Raw genomic sequence first — 12,619 nt, 5'->3', positions numbered from 1 at the left:
AGAATTGACATCTTGAAGTCCCCCTTGGGGTCATAAGACCTCCTGTCCATGGCGATCAACAGAATGCACCTATTGCTGCTTGTTTCGCCTGCCACAGAGCTCATTCTTCGCCGGCGGTGAACACCTGGATCCCTGTGCTGGCCGACCATCTGCTCCAGCCGTGCCTGCACCATGCCATGTGCAAGGCTAGACAGTGCGTCAAGCTGGTCAGAGTCATCATAGCTCTTGGTGCTGCTGTCACAGGAGGAGACGCTGAGCCTGGAGCTGCAGCAAAAGCACCCGGCGCAGCCATGTCTGCTCCTCTTGCCAAGCTGCTGCTGCTCCTTGTGCCTTCTATTCCCTATCACACTCTTCATCCCTCATTGATGCTTTTGGCCAGAGCTGTCCATATGATAGAGAATTCTACAGTTGGAAAGTGATAACATAGTTCCACTTTAGATTATATTATGGTGGCAAGGATTGGTTGGTGTGGGAGGAGTACTACTGCTTTGGCAATGTATCAATGATGGTGTCCTAGAGCAGAGAAAATAGAATGCGCCATGCCTGATGTCGTTAGTTCGTCTTTAAGGGAGACCATGAAGCAGAAGGTAGGTAGCTGCAGTTGAGTGAGCCAAATCATTGGTGGCTTTGGGATTTGTTAATTGTTATAGGGCTTTGCTTTAGTTAAGTGTGTGCTAAATTGAATTGGTAGGCTGAAGATTTTGGCGTGTGGGGGGAGTGTCTTTGGCAAAAGCCAACAATTGATTTCCACTTCCCTACTCATAGGCATAACCATAAGATATTGCTCATTCTCTTTTGTTCTACCCTTATGCTTCATCTCTTTCTTTAGTTATTATTGTTGTTGCTTAGTTTATTTTGAAGTTTATATATATATATATATATATATTTATATATTCCTGCTATGCTGCGTGTTTGTTTCCTACGTGTCCGTGCGTGACGTCGAATCTACCGTTCATCACGCAGTCACACGTCGCATCTGACTGTCCAAATCTGGGAATGTACAGTGCTTCGGCCTCGACCCTTCGTCGCTGTCGCAGTCCTCACCGTGCCGTCCAGCCAACGTCGGCCGCCGGTTCGGGCGCGATCGACGTGCTGCTCGCCAGCGTACCGGCCTTCGTCGGATTTCGATCGGATAGTGATCGGAATCCGATGAATTCGATCGGAAACTGTCGAATCCGGGGCGCGCGGCCACTTATATATATATATATACACGATTTTAATATTCTGCACGACTGCCTCGTGCGCGCCCGTGCGCGACTCGTGATCCATCGTCCATCACGCGATCGGGAGCCAGATCTGACCATCCAAATGTGGGAATGCACAGTAATACGCCCGCCCGACCCCTCCGCCGCCGCCCTCGCCTCGCCGTCCGATCACCGCCGGCCAGTCGGATCGGACCCGATCGACGCGCCACTCGTCGGCGCGTCAATCGACGTTGGATTTTGATCGGATTGTGATTGGAATCCGGCGCAATTCGATCGGACGGCGGTCCTTCCCCTGCCAGTCTTCGGCCGCGATTTGGCCGGAATCCGACCACGATTTGGCCGGAAACGCCGTGTGCCACTGTCGGGTGCGTTCCGGTTGAATTGCGTCGGATTCCGGCCGGAATCCGATGCCAGCCGATGCGCTGACGAGTGGCGCGTCGATCGGGCCCGGTCTGATGGTCAACGGTGATTGGACGACGCGGCGAGGACGGTTGAAAGTAGCAGAGGTCAGCTGTGTCGCGCACAGAGTCGTGCGTAGGTCGCGTAGAATATTCAGATTTTGTTCAATTAATTTTGAAGGTAGGTGACCTCTCCTCAAAATATAGAGCACAAAGTCTTATGTCAAAGTTATTTGTCTTATTTGAGCTCTCTCATTGCACCACGTAAGTAAAGATATGATTGGAATGCCATTCTTGTATGTTACAATGAGTTTTCCCACACAAAAAAAAACTTCAAACATTTTTAATTGGTGAGAAAACATAATAACACTACCTAAATATTGATATTTAAGGAGCATAATATCTTTATTATATCATGGTGATCTTCTTCAATTATTAAGAAATTAACGTACCTTATTTGATTTCTCCTATTACAAGAGAAATTGAGTTTTAATTTTATTCTGTTTTCTTCTGCAAAGAAAATTGAAGATAATGAGGCGAAGAATGGTAGCCTCATCTTCACAAAATCATGGATATGAAAACGACAATGATCCCTACAGTAGTTGTGGGTTTGAAAATGATAAATTATTTTATTAATTTAAATATCTAATTTTGGAAGCCATCAAATTTCATCTCTCATCAGCACAATTAAAAATCAACTTATGGATATGATTAACTACAGAAATATTTTTCACTACGCCCTAAGTAGAAAGTGAGAGTAGATGAAAATGATAATTTTTTTATTAATTTAAATATTTAATTTTGAAAATGATCAGAGTTATGAAACTCTTAATTGAGACACCACACAATTCATCATTTTTAAAATGAAGGCGATTTTTAAATTTTAAATTTTAAAAATTACTTATTTGTTATTTTTTTATTATAATTTAATTTAACTTAATTATATGACCCCGCCTTTTCCCATTAGCGGGCTTCTTCCATCGAGACGCACCACACAGAAAGGAAAGAAAAATGGTCCCTGCCTCCCTCCCTCCAGTTCGAGCAGTTCGCTGGGGCACTCCCAAGGGCTTCGGCGGATGCTGCGCAGGATGAGTTTCCTCGCATCCTCCATTCCCTCCGTCGTCTTCGTCCTGTCCTCCGCCTCCTTGCGCCGTAGCCGCCCCCGCCCCCGCGGCTCCCCATCTCTTCTCCTGCATTCCCCCTTCTTCTTGTCGTCGCTGCCCTCGCCCTGGAGATATCTAGAGTTTCTTCCCCTGCATCCATTTGGCTCCAAGGTTCCATTTTTATGGCTCTCTGATGCGTTACGATGGTCGAGGAGGTGCGCGACTGGGGACGAAAATGGTGCGTCCGGGACGATGTGGGGAAGGGTGGAATTGGAGGCCCAGATTTACGAGTTCATGCGCGAGGCTGGGAATCTCGACGCTTTCCCCACTAGGGAGGAGCTGATTGCAGCGGGAAGGTTGGATCTCGTTGAAGCGATCTCGTTCCACGGTGGTTGGCTCGCCTTTGGGTGGCGTCGCAGCGAGGATGTGCCCACCGAGATAAAGTCCGTTTCCAGGGAGGCTCCAGAAGTGGTTTTTGATGGTTCATGGGAGAATGATGCCGTTGGCGATAGTGTTCTTGAGTCTGAAGAGGATCTTTCGGTGCCTTCTTCTTCAGGAAGATTGACGTGAGAAGAACTGTTTTATGACGTACTCCTTCTTTTCCCCTTCACGTTTTGATTTAACTGGTTTGCTGTTTTGGTTTGTTGAAAGGGAAATAGAGAGTGCTGCGACTGGCGGAGTGATTGAAGGAATGTTGAGGAGGCTGGAAACACAAAGGAATTTGTCTTTAGCAGATTTCAAAGAGATTGGAAGGGCATCATCCAGGGATGACAAACATGTCTTAGACACAGGTGAATTTCTTTTGTTCGATAGAGATGGGATAAGTCACATTGTTAGCTTTTCTTGCCTCATCTATTATTTCTTCGTATGCTACACTAATGCCAAGGAGATGAACCTTCATGACATCAACATTTACTTTAGTTATAGTGGTGAATTATTTGGTAGCAATGCTAGAAATTGATCCCTTGATTTCGTAAAGTTTAACAAGTTTTCATTGTTATGATGTTCAACTCCGTCAAACACTTATTACAATTTAATGATAACTTACCACTGTATAATACTATGGTTCAAGTTTGTACAGCAATCATATATTATGATTTATGACCTTACTTATGCTTAACAGCTGGTGATATTGTTCCTTCTGGTTCTGTGAATAACAAGGCACTAGATTGCAACGTCTTAGATAAAGATATAAAGAATCAGGAGTATAAGCATTCTCAAAATTCAGCAGAAATTAGTAAACTCAAAATTGACTCAGAAATTGGCAAAAGTGAGATATGTGTACGCTTTAAGAAGTTGGAGTCAGATCTGGCCTCAACACTGAAGTTACTTAGGTCCAGAATTAATGTTTCTTTGCAGGAGGTATGTAATTGGCTCCACTTTTATTTTTGAGTAAATTGTAATTTTTTACTACTTGTTGAAATGGAGACTTCCTTTTTTATTTAGGGGCTCTACTTCCCAATATTTTGAAATCTATTATCTTGTATAGACGCTGCTCCTAAAAATTTCCTTATTAAAAAAAGAAGCTATTCCAAACTAGGGAACCTGAGCATCATATGAACCACAATTATGAACTACACTGCAAAGACTGCAACAGTATAAATCTCCTAGTTTCAGACTTTCCTAGCATCCTAGCAGTGTTGCTTGCTGTTCACCATTTGTTGAAACCGAAACCTTTCAGTTTCATCTGTGTGCTGTGTAACCACACTTATTTACACATAAAATTAATAAATTAGAGTAATGCCAATTGGAGAACAAAAATATATGCTGAGACAAGGAAAGAGTGAAAACCTATTTGTTGCAGCCAGATATAAAGCAAGATCCTATAAAAGGGAATTGACTTCTCGTCTTAGAAACAAGAAAGCATCAGTTGTGCTGTTGAAACAAAATTGGAATACCTCCTAATACCGTGCGCAGTCCATAGGTTTGGAAAATTGTTTGTACTTTGCAATTTCTACCAGTGTGGTTATGATTGCTTAGTATCTACAACTCCATGCTGTATAAGCACATACCTTCCTGTTTCTCATCTAAGTTTTGCTTCTGCACGTAGATATGTTTTCTTTTCACGATTGTTGTGTCTACCGTATGCTTTATTTACGGGAGTTCATACAACAAGCTGGGCATGGACAACATTATGCTCCAGGTTGAGGGGAGTATTGAGATACCAGGATTAATAAGATATTCTATAGTGGTTTAGTCTCATGTAAGGTTATGTCTAGAATTTTATATTCATACAATGGTTATCTCATTAATCAATATAAGATTTCCTATCCATAATCTTTGTATCGATGAATTGTAATAGACCCTTACTTGATCTCTTTATTTCTTTTGTTTTCATGAATATTTAGTAATTTCATTGAGATCTGATTGCACAAAGATCTAACTCAGGGGCAAAGCTTTAGGAGTTTTTTATGTTGAGATCTCTATTACTTTAATTTAATATTTGATACACTGATGCTGCTATTTTGTTACCAAAAGAACAAGTACTAAGATTTAATGTTAGTGCTGTGAATAAATTTTTCATGAAAGTTTGTGTCCCTTCTATTAATCTGGTTAAATGATTTCTTCCAGCATTTTTTTCCCATTGCAACTAGCATTCAGTATATGATTAATTCAGGGCCAACAAAGTTCAATGGATGGAATGCATAAGCTCTCTGATGCTTTGGAATATCAAGAGACTGCTATTATTAATGCACGAGATAAGCTGAGATCCATTAGGGCAAGGATGGCAGTACTTGAAGGAAAGATGACACTTGAGATAATGTATCTAATGTTCTCATCTGGATCTTTTGTATTTATCTTATTCTAACATTGCAGTACTTGGCAATGATCAGATCAACATTTTGCAGAGAAGCAAAGAAATTGGTGGGTGAGAAACGGAAAAAACTTTATTCAGCTCTAATTACTCTAAGCCGACTTCGTTCTGTCTGCATAGTTTGGTCAAATTCCGCTTCAGAGGTTTTACTAGCTGGCTCATTTGATGGATGGACTAATCAGGTTTCTTCTTTTTCTTTCTTCTATGAAATTTTGCTATCTAAAATCCCTCTTAATAGTTTTGTGTCACTAACTATACTTTTTTGGCAGATTGTTTTTGTACAATTGTATTTCTTTCTCCACTGACTTCCATTATTCAATTCCTTTGTTGAACAATTATGTTTCTACACAATTATTCTTTGATGTCAGTAGCTTTTCATGCATGTATTACACTTGATTGGTCACTATTGAAATCTAGTGATACATACAACTGTAAAATGTTTGGCAGAAACTAAAAATCATTGTAACATCATGCAGAGAAGGATGGAATCCTCGAGTTCTGGCATCTTTTCTTTGTATCTGAAACTATATCCTGGCAGTTATGAGGTCAGAAACAGCTACATTTGCTAGGTTAGCTCCACTTTTCTTTTGCAGATCAACATAAATCTTCTTGTTTGCAGATTAAGTTCATTGTTGATGGGGTATGGAAGGTCGATCCACTTCGACCCATTACTCGCAACCACAGAAATGAGAATAACCTTCTTATCATCACCTGATACATGTGCAAGGTAATCTCAAACAATTAAGTGAACTTATGATTCAATTTATTCCTTTAATTTTTGCTGTAACAGATTAATCCCTGCTAGTGGTCATCAACTTAGTTGCTTTAGGTGCTATTCTTATCCTTGCATATTATGATCAATTAGACCTTGAAAAGATAATTGTTCCTTTGGCATATCCCTTCCGTTCATGGTTGATTGCCAATTCCATAAAGAATTCTTCATATACCGGTGTTGATCAGTACTAAGTTTTGATATATAATTTATGAGATAATATATATATATATATATTTGACTGTACTGTAAATGATACAGGATTTCAATCTATCTAGGTATGCCATGTTGCAGCCGTTATTCTGCCTTACCACCTCAGAACAAAATCTTATTGGATTGTCCCATCTTTTATACATGTTGCATATATATGCTTGTAGATAATGAATAGAATCAAGCCTGCATGCTTCAGTGAACCAGAAAATAAAGAAGTAGAATAAGAAACAAAATTGTATATTAAAAAGTAGTGATTGTCTTATCAGGTTTTCATTAACTGAAAAATATCGATGTACAAATTAGATAATATACAGGAGTGGAGATCTTGATTTAGTATAGTTAGTCTAGATAATAATATAATATAATTAATTAAATATAAAATATAAAATTTTATAAGTGTAAACTATCATAAAATAATTATCTTATAATTATTCCTTTTGAATCTTAATTCATATTTGAAACTTTTATATGATAATTAACTTTATTATTGATTATTAAAAATATATCATTTTTTATGTATACAATATGATTATCATTCATCATGGTACTCAACATGAACCTATCATCTATTTTGAGAATATCAATGTAATATTGTAAAAAAAATAATGAACTTTTTCTAAAAATGAATTTCAATCATCATCTCTCATATTTTGAAGTTGGTATTTTTATCAAATTCATTGCATATCTTTATCTTTCTTTTGTAATGTTGTCTATAATTCGCTTGAAATTCGTAAGACATATTTCATCAAGTGTAATTTGAATACAAAATCAAATGAAAGTATTGATACTAATAAATTAAATATCTTAATTTTTTAATCAAGAAAATTAAAAATAACGTTTCTGAAGCATGTTTGGAACTCTATGCCACTTGTTTATCCTTGCATTGTAGAAGACTACACATCTCATTGATCCCTTTGATGGATCTTTACCGCCGAATAAGTAGAGATAGCAACCACAAAGAACAATACAATCAAAACCAAGAGTTTCAAAATAATAACAGAGACAGATAGAAGTGACCTCCAGAGTTGATAATTAAGATCAAATTCATGGTTGGATATCTTTCCATCACAGTCTCTCTTGATGGCATACACCTACTCTCCTCTGCCATCCATAGCTTTTGAATATAAAATTATTTTTTTATTTGGGCTCACTGGCCAGCAAAGAATTACTGTCAACCTTTCAAATTGAAACAAATTAATTTTTTTTATTTTATTTGAATCCCAGTACGTAGGCAGCTAGCTATCTACACTGGATATATATATATATATATATATACGAGATTGATATTCTGTTTGAGCAAGAGCTAAGGTAGCTCCTAATAGTACTGTTATTACATCTATTAAAGAAATAATATTCATTATGTAAGCATGGAAATGAAAAGAGGAAGAAGTTGATGTAAAATACCTAAACTTCTAGGGTTTAATTGTAAATAGGGCTAATGGGTTAGGGTTATCGGGTATTGGATTTCGGATCCGACCCGTTAATGTCGGTTAAAAGGGGATCCCGATCGCGAGTTTGCCTTCTCCGAGATCCCGATCGCGTGACCCTCTGTTCCTTCTCTTCTTCACTCCGATCGCAAGGGCGGAGGCGGGAGCTGCCGGAGCCGGCGACGTGGAGGCGGGTAGGGGCTGGATCTTCAGCCTTAGACTCGGTTCTTTGCCAGAGGCGGAGTGTTTCAGCTGCGACGCGGTGAAAGGGGAGTGGATCGGCGGCAGCAAATCGGAGAAGAAGAGGAAGATCGGTGAGTGAGTTGAGTTTGATTTCAGTTTTGTGGTTGATTTGAGTTAGATCTAGGGTTTCTTATGATTCCGGATTCAGATCTTGAGTCGGATCGATCCTTGGGCTTCGATCGTTGAAGAAGAAGAGGCGATCGGCTCGAGCTTGAGGGAAGAAATCGAAAGGTAAGTTGGGTTTAACTTGGATCTAGGGTTCTTGAATCTAAGTTATGTGGATCTTTTCCTAATCTTAAACCTGCCCCTCTCCACAGTTGGTTGATGTGCTTCGATCCGAGTGGAGATTTGCTTGGGTTGCGACAGTAAGAAGGAAGGGGAAGAACCGAAGCTGATTAAGGCTCTATAGGGTAAGTGTTTTGGATTTGGATCATTATACTTTGCTGTTGTCAGTATGTTTAGATTCCCTGTTTTTGGAACAGAGCTGTGGGGAGGTGAAACTGTTAGAGCTCAGCTGTGAGCTAGGGTTTGATTGGGACAGATCATATGGATTGGATTATATTAGTTGGGTGGGATTAGACTATACAATTTAATTACTGTAATTTAATACAGTATTGTTGTAATAAATGTTGTATTGTTATGATTGCAGGACCTTGATCTTTATTGGTCCTATTATACGGAGTGAGTCTATATTTTGGGGGTTCTAGTTTTTGACGATCGACTTACCAGGTGGGTACCCTGTACTTGGTCACTACAGGCTAAATCTTTTCAGTGCATGATCTGTTGTTATTCCTGCTATCCTGTTGATACTTTCTATGTTGATGCATGTTATCCTGTTGACACATGTTGATATTCGTGCTTGATACTTATCGTTGACCTTTGTATGATCTATCTTGATTCATGATGATACCATGTTGATATGATCTATTCTGTTGATACCATGTGGATACCCTGTTGATACTGTTGATTCTGTTGATACCATGTCGATACCTGACTCACCTGATTCTAGTTGATTATGCTGCTATCCTGTAGCTATTATATGTTGAGATGATCACATGACATCATCTAGTTGTAGTAGTTGATGACGGCAACAGTTGGCTGTCTTAGTTGGCTCTCACCGGACACCGAGTTGTGGTGCATTAGAGGTGAGGTTGCACCATAGTTGGGTGCAACCAGGACTGGCTCACTAGCCCTCCTGTGCGACTGCCCGCTCCACCACTTGATTAGTAGTGGATAGTTGTTGGAGCCTTGTGCAGTATGTCCTGTTTGGCGCCTCAGCACTGAGCTCTGGGAGGGTGTTTGAGGATGACGAGTGCACTCAGGACCATGCATATTGTGTTTGATGCGTGTTGCATGATTTCATGCATTTATTATTATTATTATGCTGCATTGTTGTTTACAGCATGTTTGCGTGTGATTATTGCACTTGGTTGATATATGCTTGCTGCACTGTTTTACATACCATACATTCTGATTTGCATGTTCCTATATCCGTTATGGTATATATTCTTTCCTTATCTGTTGATACTGCCATTTATATCCTGTTGACCTTTTATTATGCACTTCTTACCTGTATTCCACTGAGTATCTCATACTCACTACCCAGACCCTGGGGTTGATTTGATTTCTCCCCAGGTATCAGATAGGTGCTAGGAGCTTGGGAGATTCTGCCAGCCTGTTCCCTCTCACAGCATGGTATTGTGTTGTTACGTTGTTGTAGTTGTTGGATTTTGATGCATTGTACTTGGACTTGGACTTTGTTGTGGTTATGTAGCTTGTGGACTGTTTGGACTTGATGTTTGGTCGTACTATTGTTGGTTTTGGAGTTTTACGTACATCGTATTCGTTGTATTTTGTTTTCCGCTGCGATGTTTACATATTTTATATTGCATGTGTGTGGTGTGTGATGGCCGTGTTGGCCTTATTATCTTTTGTTATATTGTTGGGCCATGTTGGCTCTATATATTGTTGTCCAGGGAAATTGTCATAGTTACTGGGGAGATGCTGCCGAAATTTTTCGGATAGCCGTCTCTCGGGACGTGACAATTTAGTGGTATCAGAGCATGGTTTTACGATTCATTTTTCGGAGTTTGTCGTTGGAACCTGTCTGATACCAATTTAGTGGTATCAGAGCAGGTTAGGTTCATTCGGATTTCCGTTGCATGTGAGTCAATTTTTCCGGAGTCCGTCGGATTTGTCTCGGTGTTTCTTTCCGGGTTTTCCGTCGGAGTTATCGTTCCGTTCGTATCCGTTTTCGTTGTCGGACGGATTTGTCGTCGGAGTTTCGTTGCGTTGACAGTTGCATTTGCGTTCCGATTCCGGTGTCCGGTTTTCATCGGATTTTCTTTCCGAAGTTGTCGTCGTATCGGTTTTATCGAATTTGCGTGTACTTGATCCAGTTGTGAGATGGGACAGACAGCGGCAAGGATTCTCCAAGCAAGTTGTAAGTAAATTTCTAGTGCATGTATATCGTTCTAGAAATTTATAATGGTTGTATATTCCAGGTGTTATTATGGCCCCTGGAGATCGTGGGCGTGGTCGGATACGGAGACGACCCGCTAGATTTATAGATTCGGAGACTTCCGAGGGGGCTACGGTTCGTCAGGAGCCTACCCATATTCCTACAGTTGGACAGGGTGGTCGATCTCCAGAGATACCAGTTACACGAGCTCCGGAGATACCGATTACTGATCCGATACCGACTGCACCCAGCAGATCCGTAGACTTGAGTCGGATACCGCTGTTGGCGAAGTCCGTCAAGGACAGAGTGGCTCTGTTCCACGGGGGACCAGACCCGTGGTTAGCACGTTCTTGGTTGGAAAACATGACAGACACATTTGCGTACATCTCCTGTACTGAGACAGAGAGAGTGGAGTTGGCAGTATACCACTTACGTGATCAGGCTGTCACGTGGTGGAAGACCCAGAGGATGGTATTCGGACAGCGAGATTTGTCGTGGATTTCTTTCCGTGAGGCATTCGAGAGGCAGTATTTTCCTGCGACATTCTGTCAGGAACGGCGTCAGGAATTTCTGAGTCTTAAGCAGGGCGACCGTTCGGTTACAGAGTATAACACTGAGTTTTCCCGATTGGCTGAGTTTTGCTCTCATTTGGTTGTTCAGGACAGTGATCGGATGTTTCAGTTTACTCAGGGACTAGCACCATATATTCGGTTGAAGATGGCTGGTCTTTCTGTTAGCACTTATAGAGAGGCACTGGAGAAGGCATTGAGTATTGAGTCGATTCAGCGTCAGGTGAATCGGGAGAGAGATGCAGAAAAGCCGAAGAACCCGAGTACACAGACTTCTGGTCAGAAAAGGCCAGCTCAGGGAGCTGGGACACGGGGTTCTTCTAGACAGCAGAAGGGAAAGCGACCTGCAGGATCGGAGAGTGGTCTTCAGCAGAGAGAGTTTATGGAGAAGAGGTGTTATAGATGTGGTTCGAGTGGTCACCAGATTTCAGATTGTCCATCCGATCAGTCTGTTTGCTACTATTGCAAACAGCCTGGTCATATGATTGGTGACTGTCCTCGGAGAGCTCAGTTGGAGATTTCAGACACTTCTTCATCCAGAGGACGATCCACTCAGTCGCGATCGCAGAGGGTGCCAGCGAAACACAGAGCACCGAAGCAGCAGAGGTCTTCATCTTCTTCAGGACAGATGTATCAGATTCAGGGGAAGGATTATATAGTTGTACCAGCACCTCCCCAGCCAGAGATATGTTATGCGGCGATTCCGGTGCAGCAGCAGCCACCAGCAGCACTGACTACATATAGTGCTCCTCATTATGTTCAGCAGACGACCTCTATACCCCAGAGTCAGTTCCAGCCGGAGCAGAGACAGACTGGATTTCATTCGACTACTCAGCCTGCTAGCACGGAGGTGGGACGTGTTTATGCTATTACGCGCGAGGAGGCACAGCGGGCCGATGGATCGGTCATACGGGGTATGGTTTCTGTTTATAATATATTTGCTGATACGTTGATCGATACTGGTAGTTCACATTCCTTTATGTCTAGAATATTTCTGAGGAAAATTGGTAGAATTCCGATGGTTAGACCGAGTAGTTTAGCAGTATCATTACCTTCGGGTGAAGTGCTGACTACTAATCAGCAGATCAGAGGATGTCCGTTGGATTTTGACGGTCACCTCCTTACGGTAGATCTTCAGGTATTGGATATGATGGAGTTCGATATTATTCTGGGTATGGATTGGCTGGCCACCTATCATGCTACCGTGGACTGCAGAGCTAGAGTGGTTACTTTCCGACCTGCGGATCAACCCTCCTGGGAATTCGTTGGTACTCGGAATGATGCGATATCTATTATTTCTGCTATTCATGCTCAGATGATGTTAGACGATGGGTGCCGAGGGTATCTAGTGTCTATGAAGACAGCAGAGGAAGGCAGAGTTTCTGGCCCTTCTGACATTCGTATCGTCCGAGA

General features: G+C 41.4%; 2 protein-coding genes across 2 annotated transcripts; both read left to right on the top strand.

Moving 5' to 3' along the window:
* The first annotated feature begins 2,547 nt into the window (after positions 1–2,547).
* LOC141817642 (protein FLOURY ENDOSPERM 6, chloroplastic-like) lies at positions 2,548–10,037 on the top strand. Its single transcript, XM_074705284.1, has 8 exons — positions 2,548–3,272; positions 3,358–3,497; positions 3,830–4,068; positions 5,324–5,469; positions 5,556–5,703; positions 5,998–6,066; positions 6,141–6,248; positions 9,812–10,037. The coding sequence occupies exons 1-7, from the start codon at positions 2,548–2,550 to the stop codon at positions 6,234–6,236; spliced, it is 1,563 nt and encodes a 520-aa protein (XP_074561385.1). The 3' UTR covers positions 6,237–6,248; positions 9,812–10,037.
* A 241-nt stretch (positions 10,038–10,278) lies between these two features.
* Positions 10,279–12,606, top strand: LOC141817640 (uncharacterized; the record flags this gene model as incomplete). The annotated part of the gene is made up of 1 exon (XM_074705282.1): positions 10,279–12,606. A coding segment is annotated over exon 1 (1,918 nt), but the record flags the coding sequence as incomplete, so codon positions are not given.
* Between the last annotated feature and the right edge of the window lie 13 nt (positions 12,607–12,619).

The sequence above is a fragment of the Curcuma longa genome, unplaced genomic scaffold (genome assembly GCF_044706935.1).
Source record: "Curcuma longa cultivar G26 ecotype Majalengka, Jawa Barat unplaced genomic scaffold, ITB_CL_G26_1.1 contig_21372, whole genome shotgun sequence".
Taxonomy (NCBI): Eukaryota; Viridiplantae; Streptophyta; class Magnoliopsida; order Zingiberales; family Zingiberaceae; genus Curcuma; species Curcuma longa.
This window is presented reverse-complemented; position numbering and strand designations above follow the sequence as displayed.

Excerpts from the sequence above, each read along its gene's own strand:
- LOC141817642 (XM_074705284.1), top strand. The coding sequence starts at position 2,548 with ATGACCCCGCCTTTTCCCATTAGCGGGCTTCTTCCATCGAGACGCACC. Across the intron at positions 5,704-5,997 it reads TTGATGGATGGACTAATCAG|AGAAGGATGGAATCCTCGAG; the intron begins GTTTCTTCTTTT and ends AACATCATGCAG. Across the intron at positions 6,067-6,140 it reads TATATCCTGGCAGTTATGAG|ATTAAGTTCATTGTTGATGG; the intron begins GTCAGAAACAGC and ends TCTTGTTTGCAG.